A 15,305-nucleotide genomic window follows, 5' to 3' on the forward strand; every position below is an offset into this window, starting at 1 on the left:
ATAACAGTCACTATACTAGCTCTAATAAATACAGTAATTCTAAAACCTGCCGCAGTGACAGTAGTAGCAGTAACAGCCACAATTCCGCGCTCCCATCAGGGAAAAAACCGCGCTTACGAAAATGCAGGAGCGCTGCTGCAGCTCTGAGGGAGTACTTCTCAGACGATGGGGGTGACAACAACTCCTCTTCTTCTAGCGTTGACCAAGTGTCCAGGAGGAAAAGCACAACCACGGCACCGTCGAACGCCTCTAGTAAGATGTCATGGTCGTCCGGCTCCGCGAAGGACGTAGAGGAAGCGCAACAAGAAATCCAGTTCCGGTCGTGGGACAGACGTCGTCACAAGAGGCAGCGATCCCTACGGCAACAGGAGTCGTGCAGCGAGGAGTGGCGTCCCTTCCAGCACATCAGCGTTTGGGACGATTTCGACTTCCGGAATAATCAGGTGAGAGCAATACCTACTTTATTATACAATCATCATCATCATCATCATCATCATCATCATCATCATCATTATCATCATCATGGTGCTAAAGACAAAATTAGCAAACTTCAGGTTCCTCAAAATAACGCAGCCAGGTTCATTGTACGCAATAACAAAAAATACCCGTCAGCAACTCTTCTTCTCTGTGCAACTCTGGCTTCCTGTTGAAAAAAGAGTTGCCTATAAGATTTGTACTGTTGTCTACAAATCCCTGAGCACGAACAGTCCCTCCTATATTAAAGACCTTCTAAACATATATGTCAGAGCTGCCAACCTACTGCAAAAAATGCGGAATTGTACGCATTTTCAGTGATTGTACACTTGTACACATTTCCCCCAAGATTGTACCCATTTTCAGTGTGCAGAGTCACTTCAGTTTTCTTTAGTTGTAATTCATATTATTACTAGTCTATTGAGAAACCTTGGTGACCTAGTGGATATTCATATATTTTTTGACCAATTATGATCTTCATGCTGGGAGGTAGATTTCTGAAAGGATTGGATTATAGTCTTGGGAACATCATTGTTGCTGCAATTGAGCTTGTGCGGTGTGACTTTATGTAATTTTACCTTCCTCTTAGTTTCACAATGGTTATTTTCCGTCTATTTCAGGATTGTACCCATTTTTATGAAATCTCCCCATTTTGAGATCCCATTGTACACATTCTCATCAGATGGGGTTGGCAGCTCTGATATGTCCCCAATAGAAACTTGAGGTCAAGCAATGACCAATCAATCCTTGTCAAACCTAAGCCATTGCGTAAAATAGGTGAACAGTCTTTTCAATTTTCGGCCCCCCATTTTTGGAACTCTCTCCCGTCACACGTGAGATGCTCAGATTCGTTGACAACGTTCAAATCTCGCTTAAAGTTTTATCTTTTTACGTCATAATGTTGCAATATTATTTTCATATTTTGTTGTTGTTAAATTGAATTCGTATCACGTTTCCTTCACACTTGTCTCACTGTAATATGTTTTGTTTTATATAACTGTAAAGCGCTTAGAGCCTGTGACAACGGGGTAAAGCGCTATATAAATGCCATTTATTATTATTATTAGTATTATCATCATCGTCATCATCATCATCCTCAAAGTCTCTTACCATCTCCCATATAATGTTTAATAATTCTTTTTGCATTCACATTTAAAGATCATTAATCCTTATTAAAGTCGAGATTGTGCCTGTACCAAAGTTTGTCAAAGAAAAAAAACAGGGTTTCTTGCCATCCTCTAACCTTCACCATAACAAATTTAACGGTGATTCGTTTGAAAATATTGAGTCTAAACATCAGTTTTCGGGTTGGACAAGATAGAAATTTTGAGAAGAATCCTGAAAATAGTCGGTAAGGAGGGGAGGCCTTCCGAAAGATCCTACAGCCCCAGTATTAATATTCTTGTAAGGGGTTTCGGAGGGGGGAAACTTTCTAAATTATTTTTGAAAGTCTCCCCCCTCCCAAACACCCTACTAAAACATTATTAAAAAAGCCCCCCCCCCCCCCCTCCCAAACCCTCCACAAGAACATTAATACTTGGGATCTAGGATCTTTCGGAAGGCCTCCCGTAAGGAGAGAGTTAAAGGCGACATCACCATAATTTAATGAAGAGAAGAAGCTTTACACAAACTATTTTCCTGTTTGACGAGACATGTCGTTCAGGCTTTAAGAAAAAAAAAAAATGTTAGTTGTGTAATGGTTATTCAATATCAGTTATTAATAGAGGAAATCCCTTTTTGTGTACATGTGGATGCCCAGAGCAGACGATGGAGCACATCTTTAGAGAATACCAGGATGGGCCCAGCCAGCTGCACTGACCATGACATAAGAGTCTGCTCCACAGATGCTGTGGAGTGGGCTCGGTGTTGGAGCGACTAGCTGTGTGTGTGTGTGTGTGTGTGTGTGTGTGTGTGTGTGTGTGTGTGTGTGTGTGGCAGGGGGAGGTAAGGATTTTCAATGAGAGCTGTGTGTGTGTGTGTGTGTGTGTGTGTGTGTGTGTGTGTGGACATGTGGGGGAATCTTTTTTGACTACTAGAGAAATTAATTTTAGATGCACATTTTCTCCAACTTTATAACTCTATTCTCCCCCCCCCCCCCCCCCCCCCCCCCCCCCCCCCTTCCTTGCCAGATGTACTACAGAGCTCATGAAATCAGTGAGGTGTTGGATGAGCTGGTCGCCATCAACGAGGGCAGACACATCAACAACGCTTTGGGACTGGCCTTCAAAACGGCTCAGTTCAAGGTAAGGTCTGTGTAGTGGATGGATCTCGGCATTTCTGGAAATCAACATTGATTTTGATTATTTTTTCCTTCTTCTCTTATCTTATCTTACTTTCATCCCTAAAATCTTCCTCCTCTTTTTGCCTTTTAACCGTACATCTTTTCTTTCCCACCTCTAACTAATCCATAAAAAAAAAAAAAAAAAAAAACTTGAGTTTTTATATAGCGTAATATCCACTAAACGTACTCAAAGCGCTTTACCAGGCGTCCCTGGACAACAGTAACACGTAACATATAGGACATGATATGACGCCTGTTAGGCGATCTAACAGAGACAATGCTGTTAACGGCCAGGTATTCATTTTACAACTGAGTACAGTGAGAGAAAGTGAGTAAAGAGCCTTTTCCAAGGACTCAACTAAGCGCCGAGCGATGCTCGAACCCAGGACCTTCCGATCCAAAAGCGAGTGACATACCACAAGACCACATAGCCTCACATACCTTTCTAATGTGGTATTTGTGTTTCGTCTTGAAGAAAAATCTAACGGGTTTTGAGCTTGGTCCGTGACCTGATGAAATGGACGGCTGATTGCAAAAAGAATTAATTTAAGTCTTAAGCCTTTATGATATTATCTTCTAATTTACTTCATAAAGGTAGATTCGTTCTCCAAAATAGATATACCAAAATTAACCTGAACGTTGCTTATTCTTATTCGTATTATTATTATTATTATTATTATTATTATTATTATCATCATCATCATCATCATCATCATCATCATCATCATCATCATCATCATCATCATCATCATTATTATTATTATTATTATTATTATTATTATTATTATTATTGTTATTATTATTATTATTATTATCATCATTATTATTATTATTATTATTATTATTATTATTATTATTATTATTATTATTATTATTGTTATTATTATTATTATTATTATTATTATTATTATTATTATTATTATTATTATTATTATTATTATTATTATTATTATACACAAAATACGCAATTTTTTTGGCATCTAACCCATCCCGACATAATACCGTTGTCGGGTGATGAGGCATATTTGTATATATTTCATCTTTTCTTTTTTTTTCTTCTTTCTTTCATTCTTTCCACTTCAGAATCGTTTGGATTTGTCTAGGGTAGCTGTCATCGGCCACAGCTTCGGAGCTGCAGCTGCTTTGGCTACTCTCAACACTGACAATCGTTTTAAGTAAGTTTGTTGTTGTGGTGGTTATTGTTGTGGTTGTTGCTGTTGTTGTTATTTTTTTTTTATTGTGTTTGTTGTTGTTGTTGTGGTTGTTGTTGTTTTGTTGTTGTGGTTATTTTTGTTGTTGTTGTTGTTGTGGTTATTGTTGTTGTGGTTGTTTTTGTTGTTGTTGTTGAACATATATAGGCTTTAATAGTTGAGAACGACCACCTCTGTACAATGATAAATGAAACACTCCCCCTCGCCCTTCCCTTTGTCTAGTAAACTTTTATTCAAAATATAGGTTTGCGGGTGGTTGGATGGGAGCATCACCCTTGAATCATATACCTATGATGTTCGCATGGGTGTACGATCCGATAGTGATGTCGTTTCTTCTTCTCTTTACTAGCCTATCCTGCTTCTTTGGTTTGTGATTGTATTTTTGGCAGGGGATATTTTTTTTCTCTGTAAATCTTCTGCCTGTTTGTTCATGGTTATTTATAATTTAGCTTATGATATCTTTAGGTTATGATTTTGATTTACATTTGTACTATTTTTGTTGGATTGCTTGTTTTTTTGTTTCAGCGGTCTCTCATATAACCTCAATTGTGTTGGAAGAGACCTAAAGCAACAAACAAAAACAAAATATAGGTTTTAGATAACTCCTAACTTGTCTTAAAAAGAATTCTCACTGGACCAGTGACTCATTGTGGTTTTGGGTTTTGATGTATTGTAATGCAGGAAACTTACTTAAAATAATGAGCTTTTATATAGCGCAATATCCACTAAATGTGCTCAAAGCGCTTTACAAGGAGACGGTGGCCAACAGCAACATTTAACATGTAGAACGAAACATGATGACTGTTAGGCGATATTTCATTTATTTTTCTGAAAGAGACAACGCTGTCAACGGCCAGGTACTCATTTTACACCTGATCTGAGCACAGTGAGAGAATGAAAAAAGAGCCTTCTCAACTATGCGCCAGCGAAGCTCGAACCCAAGACCTTTCGATCCGAAAGCGAGTGTCATACCACAAGACCACATAGCCACACATCACTTGTAATGCAGGAAACTTACTTCTGCCCACTCGACTCATAGAGCTTTTCCTGGCCAAAATGTATAATATTTAAAAAGTACTTTATCATTGTTTCCCTCTATTTAATGGGGGTTTTTTTATCCTGGTTCATGACAGAACGTGTATATCTCTACAAATCGGCCAAAATATATAACAATGTGTTTTATCATTGTTATGTTCTGCCTCTAATGGTATTTTTTTTTTTTTTGGTTTGTGACAGAATGTGTATATCTCTACAAATCATTGTTATTTCTTTATTTAACAGTATTTTTTTTTTTGGTTCATGACAGAATGTGTATATCTCTAGACGGCTGGCTCCATCCTGTGGACGACTCGGTGTACAACAACACCAAGCAGGACACCCTTTTCCTGAACATGGAGCAGTTTCAATGGGAGAGGAACGTTAACCAGATCCTCAAGTTCATCAACGCCAAGCCCGAGACAGATAGACCACTGTTGACTATCATGTAATTACACTTTTCATAGCTTTTATTGAAATACAAACCCATAGGGGACAGCGTAGATCAGCGGTACGGTCTTTGCTTCGTACCCAAAAGGTACAGAGTTCCATCACCCGCCACTACGCTGTGTGGCCTTGAGCAAGTCACTTCACTCTGGCTCAATTTGCGGCGCTGCACTGAGGCTGACGCCTGGGTTATTCCAGTCTTCCCTTGGAGTAGACCCTAGAGAAAAATGTTCCCTATGGGATGAATAAAGGGAATGTTTTTTTATTTATTTTTTTATTTTTTTTTATTTTTACACAACAACTTAATCACACTCTCACACACCTTAACATAAACAAAAAACACTTTTATTACACACACACACACACACACACACACACACACACACACACACACACACATACAAACTAATGTACCCACAATGCAAATAATGCAAATGATATAAACCAAAAAGAAAAACAAAACAAAAAACAAAAAAAACAACTAAACAAAGAAAAAAATCAATTTTAATAAAATCTGAAAAGAATAAAAAAAACCCAGCAAAACGGCACAAAGAAAAGAATAGAAAACCTAAAAAAAAATATGTTTTTTAATTAATTGATAAACAAAATAAAATAGAAGTCACACAAAAACAACACCATTCAAATAGACAACTATAAAGGCAGCCAAACTTCAGAAAAAAAATTGGTCATTTTTAATGTCAGACGGGCTTTCCCGCAATATTTATATGTTGTAATTAAATCACTGTGATGCTAAGCTGCTAGAGGCTGTGGACTGTAGAAAGTAATGTACGAACATGAATATGTGTCAGTGCATGACATAATCAGTTGGAAGGTGAAAAAAGGTGACAATTTTAGATTTGCATTTTATTTTTGCAATTTCTGAAAGAATATTCTCCCCAGAGCATTTCAATCTTTATTTGAAGTAAATCGGGTGATTATTCATGAAGTCATGGTCAGATGTATGGGAAAGGTATCCAGCAACTTTTCTCAAATTTCATACTTTTTCAACTTGACTAGCTGTAAAACAAATATTTAGAAGTGAAATTAAGCGTTGATATTTTCTGAAGGTGTACAAAAAAGGGTTGATTTAATCATTTATGACAAGAACTCATTTTGGATAAAAATAGACCTTCTAACTAAACTTGGCAATATCTCAGTTCAAACTTTTTCACCATCCGACTGATTATGTCATTCACTGTAACATATTACAGTGTTAAGAAAGAACAACTGGGTGGGGATCCTGACCTCCCATAGTGGGCAGGGGGGTACATACTGTGTCTTCTATCCCCTTCTTTCTGTTTTCCAACATGTTTTCTGTCTTTGTCTTGGAATGAGATTACTTGGTTTTGTCCTGGTCCTGGCCAGATGCCCTGGCAGAGAGGGAAACAGTCGAATATATAGTTAGTTTTGGGAGATGATATTTTTTTCATTGTAAAGCATCTCTCTGTTATGCACTGTATTATGCCTTCTTTATATGATATATGATTTGTAAAACATTTGAGTGTGTTCCTCTTAGCGGGGACCTGTGCTTGTGTCTGGATGAGACTTTTAGTGATCTCAAACTAAGTACTTCGATAGAGTGCTTTTGGAATCTACACCTGTTTCTTATTTGAACCAATCCCCTTTGTCTTACCTTTTCTTGGATGCTTTATTGTAATTCTAGAACTTTTTACTATCCCATTTTCTTCCTTTTTACTGGCGCTGATATGACCTTAATGTGTTGCAAGCGCCGTAAAACCCTTAAAAACAAACAAAACAAGAAAGAACCAAACACCAAACATGGAACATTTCAGGTTCAAAAATCCTCTTCAGCTAATGAAAAAAACACCCAAAAAGAAACATTAATAATGTTAATAGGTCGCTTTGAACCTGGAATGTTTCGTATTTTGTATTTCATTTTTTTTTAAAGCTCTTATATTCATTTTTTAATAGATAGTATGAAGTTGACGTCAGTCAATTATTTGTTATTGTTTTTTGCCATCCGCGTTTATGAGTAATTCTCCAGTATTAATCAGACTATAAACGTTCAAGGTTACACATAGTTTTGTGTGTTGGTCCGTTATACTTCCGGATGGCAATGTTGTGTGAGTTTCTTAGCCAAGCGCATGTTTTCTATACATTACTGATTAAGTTACTTAGAAGCTATTTTTTAAAAATATACTCAATATTAAAAAGCCTTGAAAATAACTCAAATTTTGTAATTTATGATTTGAATTCAACTTTTTGGTGCATCAAGTTCATCCCGACTCAGTAACACATTGATTGGAATGGCAGGTGACATTTTTTTCAATAATTTAATTCTTTATAACCATTAAGAGGTCCCGATAGCTCAGTTGGTAGAGCATTCGCTTCACACGCAAAGGGACTGTGATCTATCCCGGGTGCAGTCGAGAATTTTTTTCTGACCTGTCCCTGTACACCCAGCACTCAGAATGGGTAGCTGAGTCTGTTAGATTTTGTGGAAAGTACTTTGCGATAGACTAGCGTCCTATCTAGAGGATAGCAAGCAATTGCTATTGTCTGTTTCGCACTGTAGAAACCGGTATAAACTCCGGCTCCATGGGCCAAATGGCTCTGAAGGACTACTTAATAACTTACCTATTATATAAATCTTTACAATATTATTTGTATTTGGATCAGGGGTGGCTGCCACCAAAGCTGTACAGATTTCCAGTTTCTGGTACCTCAAGTCGTAGGACGTTTCCTCGACGTCTGCTGGACGCTCCAGCCAGAACTGTGCATGGCTACCTGCGTCACGACCTCCCTGGCCTTCCTGTACAAACAATTTGGTAGGTGATTGATTATAGATGTATCGATAGCTCAGTTAGTATAGCAGTGCACTCGCTTCATTCACACGCAAATAGACCGGGTTTTGAACCAGGGGGGGTGAGGTTGAGATTATTTTCCTGATCCGTCTGACCGACCACCCGGCAGTAATTGTGTAGCTGGGTCTGCTGGATCTGGTGGAAAGTACTTTGCCTTGAACCAGTATTCTTTCCAAAGGGTGGCTAGCAATTTCTATTGTCAGTTTAACACGTGCGGCCATATGGTCTAGTGGTATGACACTCGCTTTCGTATCGGAGGTCAAGGTCCTGGGTTCGAGCCTCGCTTGGCGCATAGTTGAGTCCTTGCAAAAGCCTCTTTACTCACATTCTCTCACCGTACTCTGCTATAAAATGAGTACCTAGCCGTCAACAGCGTTGTCTATGTCGGAAAAAATTTTTAATATTGCCTAACAGGCGTCATGTCTCGTTCTACATGTTACTTGTTGCTGTTGGTCAGGGACCCCTTGTTAAGTGCTTTGAGCACGTTTAGTGGATATTGCGCTATATAAAAGCTCAATAGAAACGGTGATCAACTCTGGCTCTAAGGATGTCCTATGGATGTGAAGGACTGATTGGTACCTTGTCCTCATCTTTTACGTGATCTCAAACTGAGTACAACTTATATATAGTATGCTAGTGGAATTTATTTCTGTTCCCTACTTGAACCAACCTTCTTTTTCTTACTTTTTCTTTGATGCTTTTACTTGTAAATTTATAATTATTATAATTATTATTATTATTATTATTATTAGTAGTAGTAGTAGTAGTAGTAGTAGTAGTAGTAGTAGTAGTAGTAGTAGTAGTAGTAGTAGTAGTAGTAGTCGTAGTAGTAGTAGTAGTCGTCGTAGTAGTCGTAGTAGTAGTAGTAGTAGTAGTAGTAGTAGTAGTAGTAGTAGTAGTAGTAGTAGCAGCAGTAGCAGCAGCAGCAGTAGCAGCAGCAGCAGCAGCATTATTATTATTATTGTAAGTATTGGTGGTATTACCATTGTTGTATTTTTGTGGTTATTAATTGTATCATTTTATTTTTTGGTTCCATTTACCATTGTTTTAACTCACTTTCATGTATGTTGTCACCAAATTTTAAGAATTATTGGCGAAAGCATAAGATAGATTGAATAAACTTTGAAACTCTATTTTTCTTGGTCTCCCCATGGAACAGAAGCACATGGATACTCTTTGGTGCATTTACTTATAAATCTATAATTTTTGGACCATCACATTTTCTTTCTTTTAACTGGCGTTGATATATTTTTTTTCTACTGTCTATTTTTCTAGGTCTCCCCATGGAACAGAAACACGTGGATGCCTTGGAAGGAAAGAGTCCACATTTAATGGTGGGCACCAATGTGGACCTCACCATCCCAGATGACGGACCCACTCCTCCTTGATGAAATCGTACAGTTCACTACAAAGTGGTTATTTTCTACATCTTCATCGTCGTTATTATCATCTTTTTTTTTAACTCGACATCCTTTGTTTTCTTATTTTTGGGGTGCAGAATGTCTATTAGGAGAATGCAATGATTTGTGATTATGTCCCTTGGTTGTGTACACCACAAGTCTCATCATTGAAAACAATATTTTCTAAAGGGACTGTTGTTGTTATTTCTAGGAATATTTAATAAATCTGACGAGTCATCAATGTAATAAATAAGTCACGAGAGGCTGAAATATCATCAACTTATATAATCGTAATCTGCAACAACAACAACAACAACAACAACAACAGAAGACATTGTAATTCTTTTTGTCATGCATGGTACATGACGGAAGGGTTAGAGCTCAGTTTGTTGTTTGTTTAGATTAGTTTAGAAAGTCAGTAAGTAAGTAAGAAAGAAAGATGCCAGTCCTGTATTTGTTAGCTTTCATCAATATTCAGTCACAGAATGAAGGAGACTGAATCTTATAGCTGCTGGATTCCTTCAATAATTGCCATGAGGGATTCAACAAGCAAGACTTCTCACTCGTCGTCCCAAGCCATTACCAAGTCATTACTAAACGACAGTCATTTTTTGTTGGAACACAGAATCTCCAAGACCTTCTTCATCTTAATTATCATCACCCTGAACTGCAGTTTTGCCAGGTGAAAGAAATTCTATTCACATTGTGGAAAAGTGTTTACAAAAATTTGGACCAAAATTTTCTTCTGGTGTTGAAGAGATGCAGTTTACCTATACTTTTATCTGTTCATTGCATGACTTTCACTTTCTAAGTATTTCTCTTCAGCTCTATTGTAATAAAAAGAAGAAGAAGAAAATAGAGCAATTATGCCACTATATATCTGGGACCAGCTTACATTCATATGCAACCCGCCATCTCAAAACAGTAATATGTCAGGATGAGTCGACCCCGAAATGTGAATTTAAAACGAACATTTTAAAGATATGATGATCCTTCAGTTGTTTTTTGTTTTTGCACTGTATCCACTATAATAACGAATAGAAATTGATCCCATGTTTCATATTTATGGTTATAAAGTCAATTTCTAGCACTCATTTCATTCTGTCATAATACCATTCGGAGACGATGGGTCACATATGGTCTGTGTTCATCAAAACAATTGATAAAAAATGAAATTGATGGATTTACAGAAAAGCCAATGCCGAAGAGTTTTATTATAATTTTCAATGTATCGATGAGAATTCTCACAATTCGTACTACCATCAACTTATGGTGTCTCTGACGAAGGCTTTGCTTTGTCTCAAAATTAAATGCCATCATTTGTAGTGTGTGTCCCAATGAGGACCAATCCTGGGTGAAGAAGGTCTGATACTGACTGATAATGCCATAACTTATTTGGTGATCGAAATTTTCTGTAACATAGAACAACCGTCCATTGATTTTTGTGAATTTGTTTCTTTTTTTTTTCTTTTTTTTAAAAATATCCAACTCTAATGCATCTCCATAGCTAGCCCTATCGAATGTTATCATTGTTGCTGATGGTATATAAGTCATTATGAGAATCTTGTCGGTGTCTTCACCATCTTTGTCATTATCATCGTCATCATCATCATCATTGTCGTTATCATCTTCATCATCATCATCATCATCATCATCATCATAATCCTCTATGACAACAATCAATGCAATATTCTCTTATAAGCTAATAATATTATGAAGATAATCAACTTACCTCTACTGTAATAATAATTATAATAATATATTTACTCCCAACTGTCTCCAGCTGCCTCTTATCATTTCTTTGGGGGTTTTTTTCCAAGCTTACATAAAAGTTGTTTTGCTTAATTTTGTGATTACTTCAATCAAAAATAAAAAAATATCAGTAGATTGGTTGACTGTCTGCGATTGAGATATGTTTCAGTTCGTGACATAATCAGTCGGAAGGTGAAAATTTCGGATTTGCATTGTTTTTCATTTTCTGAAAGAATATGCTCACCAGAGCATTTTAATCTTTATTTGAAGTAAATCGGGTGATTTTTTATGAAGTTATGGTCAGATGTATGGGAAAGGTATCCAACAACTTTTCTCTTCATACTTTTTCAACTTGACTAGCTGTAAAAATTATTTAGAAGTTAAATTAAGCTTTGATATTTCCCGAAGATGTTCAAAAAAGATTGATTTAATTATTTATGACAAGAACTCATTTTGGATAAAAATTGATCTTCTAACTGAACTTGGCAATATCTCGGTTCAAACCTTTTCACCATCCGACTGATTTTGTCATTCCCTGTAACATATATTGATTCTGCCGCTCACTGACAAAAATACGTTTTTAATAACATTTTGACCAGAAAACTTTTTTTCCAAGTACAGGGTGTCCCGACACGATCGATAAATTCTCAACTAGGTCTTTTTTATTAGTCATTTAGTTTTTAACATGTAAAAGAATTTACATAGCATTATATAGTTTTGTCAGTACCTACCTGTTCTCAAAAAAGGAAAATCCCAACTAATGTCCACTTTTGTCCATTTAGCTCAGAAAACGCAAATATGAGCTCCTTTTTATTTATCAATGTTTTAATGGAAAACGTTTTCTGGCCGGTTTGAAAAAGAAATTATAAATTGTGGCTAATTGTATCAAAAGGGTATTATGACCGGATGGGGCCTGATTCTTGAAATTGATTTTGAAGCCTAATATATAATAATAGATAAATAAATTAATAAATATATGATCTGGGCCCCTAACAGACAACATCGTTCATTTGTCATCCAGACATTTAAAATGAGTGAGAATAGAGAAGAAGAAATACTTTTATTGTGGAGAGTAAATTTTTTGCTTCCTCAACTCTTAAAAGAACCATCATTTAATCATTCTGATCATTTTGAATTTGAACTCAATTTTCCTTATCTAATTCATTCCGATGTATTACCATTACCATATTGATGGGGTGGGTCACGATTAAAAAGTTTTATTTTTAAAAATCATTAAATCGTATCTCTGTGCAGCTGAAAATAATCTTTTCAGTGAACGGCCGGGTACATATTCTCAGTTGATTATTAAATAAGAAATACTTGTAACATTTTAAAGAGATTTTTCTGTCCATACCTATTGAGCAATACTGTGATGTAATGTGCGTACTTTTCAAATATCAGTATTTCTGGTGATGAAAATGCAAACACTCTCATAGTCGTAAACTTAAATTTCATCCATTTTTAAAATTTTTTAAACATATTCAAACATGAGATTTGGGTAAGACCAATGTGTGCTTTTCTTCACTGAAAAAAAAACAAAAAAAACAGATGGAAATTTATGTCATGTTTTTGATAAAAATATAGACATGATATGATGATCTTTAGACCTGTCCTGTTCAGAGGGTAAAAAGCAATTACTTGTATATTTGTCGTGTTTCCTTTGGCAGAAATCCCAGTAAAGTCAAGCTGATTGGCCTCTTAGCTGTAAAAGATTTAAATAACTAAAGGAAAGACAATTAAATTATTTGGATCAGATCTGTGAGCAAGGAACAAAATTAATTTCACGTTTATTTCATCTGAAAGCAGTAATTTATTATGAATTTAATCACAACACACATCGTTTTGCAGCTCTGTTAAGTAATTAAGAATTTAATACTTACTTTCAATTCAAAATTCTCTTATGCTTTTGGATTTGTTATCTTCCATGGCTGTTTTCACCTTGGGTTTAAAATGCCACAGTTCAAGTAAAATGGAAATAAGATGCCTTGACAAAACACTTATTAAAGAAATTTTGGCCAGCAATTTTTTAGTTCAAATATTGATCATTTTAAATAATTTCAGACTTGTTGGGAGTTTTATCAAAATGCCCCCGAACCCACTTCTTCTATAAAGAAAACTTTTTTTGTTTTGTTTTTTTTCAGAATGCAGCTGGCTGTTTAGTTTAGCAATCCGTCAAAGAGATTTTGATTATGCAGTTCATTTGTTTTTTGGGTTTTTTTTTTTTGGGGGGGGGGGGGGGGGGTGGTTTTTTTTTTTGTTTTTTTTTTTTGTCTGTCTCTTGAAGAGGTATTTTTATATAAAAGAAATTACTGCCTTTCAGATATTAAAAAAAAAAACAAAATAAAAAAAAAAACAAAAAAAACAATGGAGGGTTGCCATATTTTTACAACCGAAGAATCCAGGATATTTATGTTGTAACTAAACAAAGCAAAAGTCATGACATAACAAAAACGTGTATTAAATTTCCGCAATCCGAAATCAATTATTTTTTATTATTATATTTTATGTTCATTTTATGAAAGTAGTGTTTTATTTTTATAGTAAAACTACTTTTTGAATCGCTTCGATCTCATATTTTATGTTCGCATTGACTTAATCATGATTTTTTTTCTTTCTATTCTTATTTTTCTCTTCTTCTTCTATCTTCTTCTCTTCTTCTTCTTCTCTTCTCTTCTTTCTTCTTCTTCTTTTTCCCTTCTTCTTCTTCTTTCTTCTTCTTCTTCTTCTTCTTCTTCTTCTTCTTCTTCTTCTTCTTCTCTTCTTCTTCTTCTTCTCTTCTTCTTCTTCTTCTTCTTCTTTTCTTTTCTTCTTCTTCTTCTTTCTTCTTCTTTTCTTCTTCTTCTTCTTTTCTTCTTCTTCTTCTTTCTTCTTCTTCTTTCTTCTTCTTCTTTTCTTCTTCTTCTTCTTTTCTTCTTCTTCTTCTTCTTCTTCTTTCTTCTTCTTCTTCTTCTTCTTCTTCTTCTTTCTTCTTCTTCTTCTTCTTTCTTCTTCTTCTTTCTTCTTCTTCTTCTTTCTTCTTCTTCTTCTTCTTCTTCTTCTTCTTCTTCTTCTCTTTCTTCTTCTTCTTTCTTCTTCTTCTTCTTTTCTTCTTCTCTTCTCTCTCTCTCTCTTCTCTCTCTCTCTCTCTCTCTCTCTCTCTCTTCACTCTACTTCTCTTTCTCTCTCTCTCTCTCTCTCTCTCTCTCTCTCTCTCTCTCTCTCTCTCTCTCTCTCTCTCTCTCTCTCTCTCTCTCTCTCTCTCTCTGTATATCTCTATCTTCATGTTTGTTTATTAATGCCATGATTATGATTGTTGTATTTAAACGCTTAATTTCTTTTTCTTTTCTTTTCTTTGTTAATTGTTTAATAAATATGCGATTGTGTTATAATAACTTGTTAGATGAAAAGTAAATATTGACCACTTTTTATACTATGTTGGACTTTAACTATAATAATTGTTATTTTCCTTCAAGATGCCTTTTTATTTTATTTTTTTTAAAAGGGGGGGGGGGGGGGGCGAGGTGTGATTTAAGTCATTTATTTGGTTATTTTCTTTATTGAGGAAAGAGAGAGAGAGAGAGAGAGAGAGAGAGAGAGAGAGAGAGAGAGAGAGAGAGAGAGAGAGAGAGAGAGAGAGAGACGTGCACTTTCAATGCAATTTTTTTTTAAACGCGGGTAGGCCATTGTCATTGCACCAGGCAACAATGTACACGCTTACGCTTCATACTGGTGCACAATGATACAATAAATGAAGAACATGTTGTTTTGTTTCCATTTTTATCATTGATTTGCTAAACTTTGTAGTCAATCTTTACCTTCTTTGTGTTGTTGACCTGTTGATCTGTACACTGCTGATCTGAGCCTCAAATAGAATTTAATTGTAACATAAACCGATAGTCTG

The 15,305-nt window shown here is 35.7% G+C and overlaps 1 protein-coding gene across 1 annotated transcript in view; it reads left to right on the forward strand.

The window, feature by feature from the left end:
• The window catches only part of LOC144957039 (uncharacterized), a 79,342-nt gene extending 69,231 nt beyond the window's left edge, over positions 1-10,111 (forward strand). Inside the window, exons 5-10 of the mRNA XM_078887976.1 lie at positions 1-443; positions 2,604-2,717; positions 3,839-3,930; positions 5,273-5,449; positions 8,089-8,237; positions 9,549-10,111. The exon at positions 1-443 is cut by the window's left edge and continues 476 nt beyond it. Of these exons, the coding sequence (XP_078744102.1) occupies positions 1-443; positions 2,604-2,717; positions 3,839-3,930; positions 5,273-5,449; positions 8,089-8,237; positions 9,549-9,661 (1,088 nt within the window). The 3' untranslated portion in view covers positions 9,662-10,111. The remainder of the gene's footprint in view (positions 444-2,603; positions 2,718-3,838; positions 3,931-5,272; positions 5,450-8,088; positions 8,238-9,548) is intronic.
• The last annotated feature ends 5,194 nt before the right edge of the window (positions 10,112-15,305 follow it).

This window comes from Berghia stephanieae, chromosome 11 (genome assembly GCF_034508935.2).
Source record: "Berghia stephanieae isolate SIO BIC M18660-M18661 chromosome 11, UCSD_Bste_1.3, whole genome shotgun sequence".
Lineage (NCBI taxonomy): Eukaryota > Metazoa > Mollusca > Gastropoda > Nudibranchia > Aeolidiidae > Berghia > Berghia stephanieae.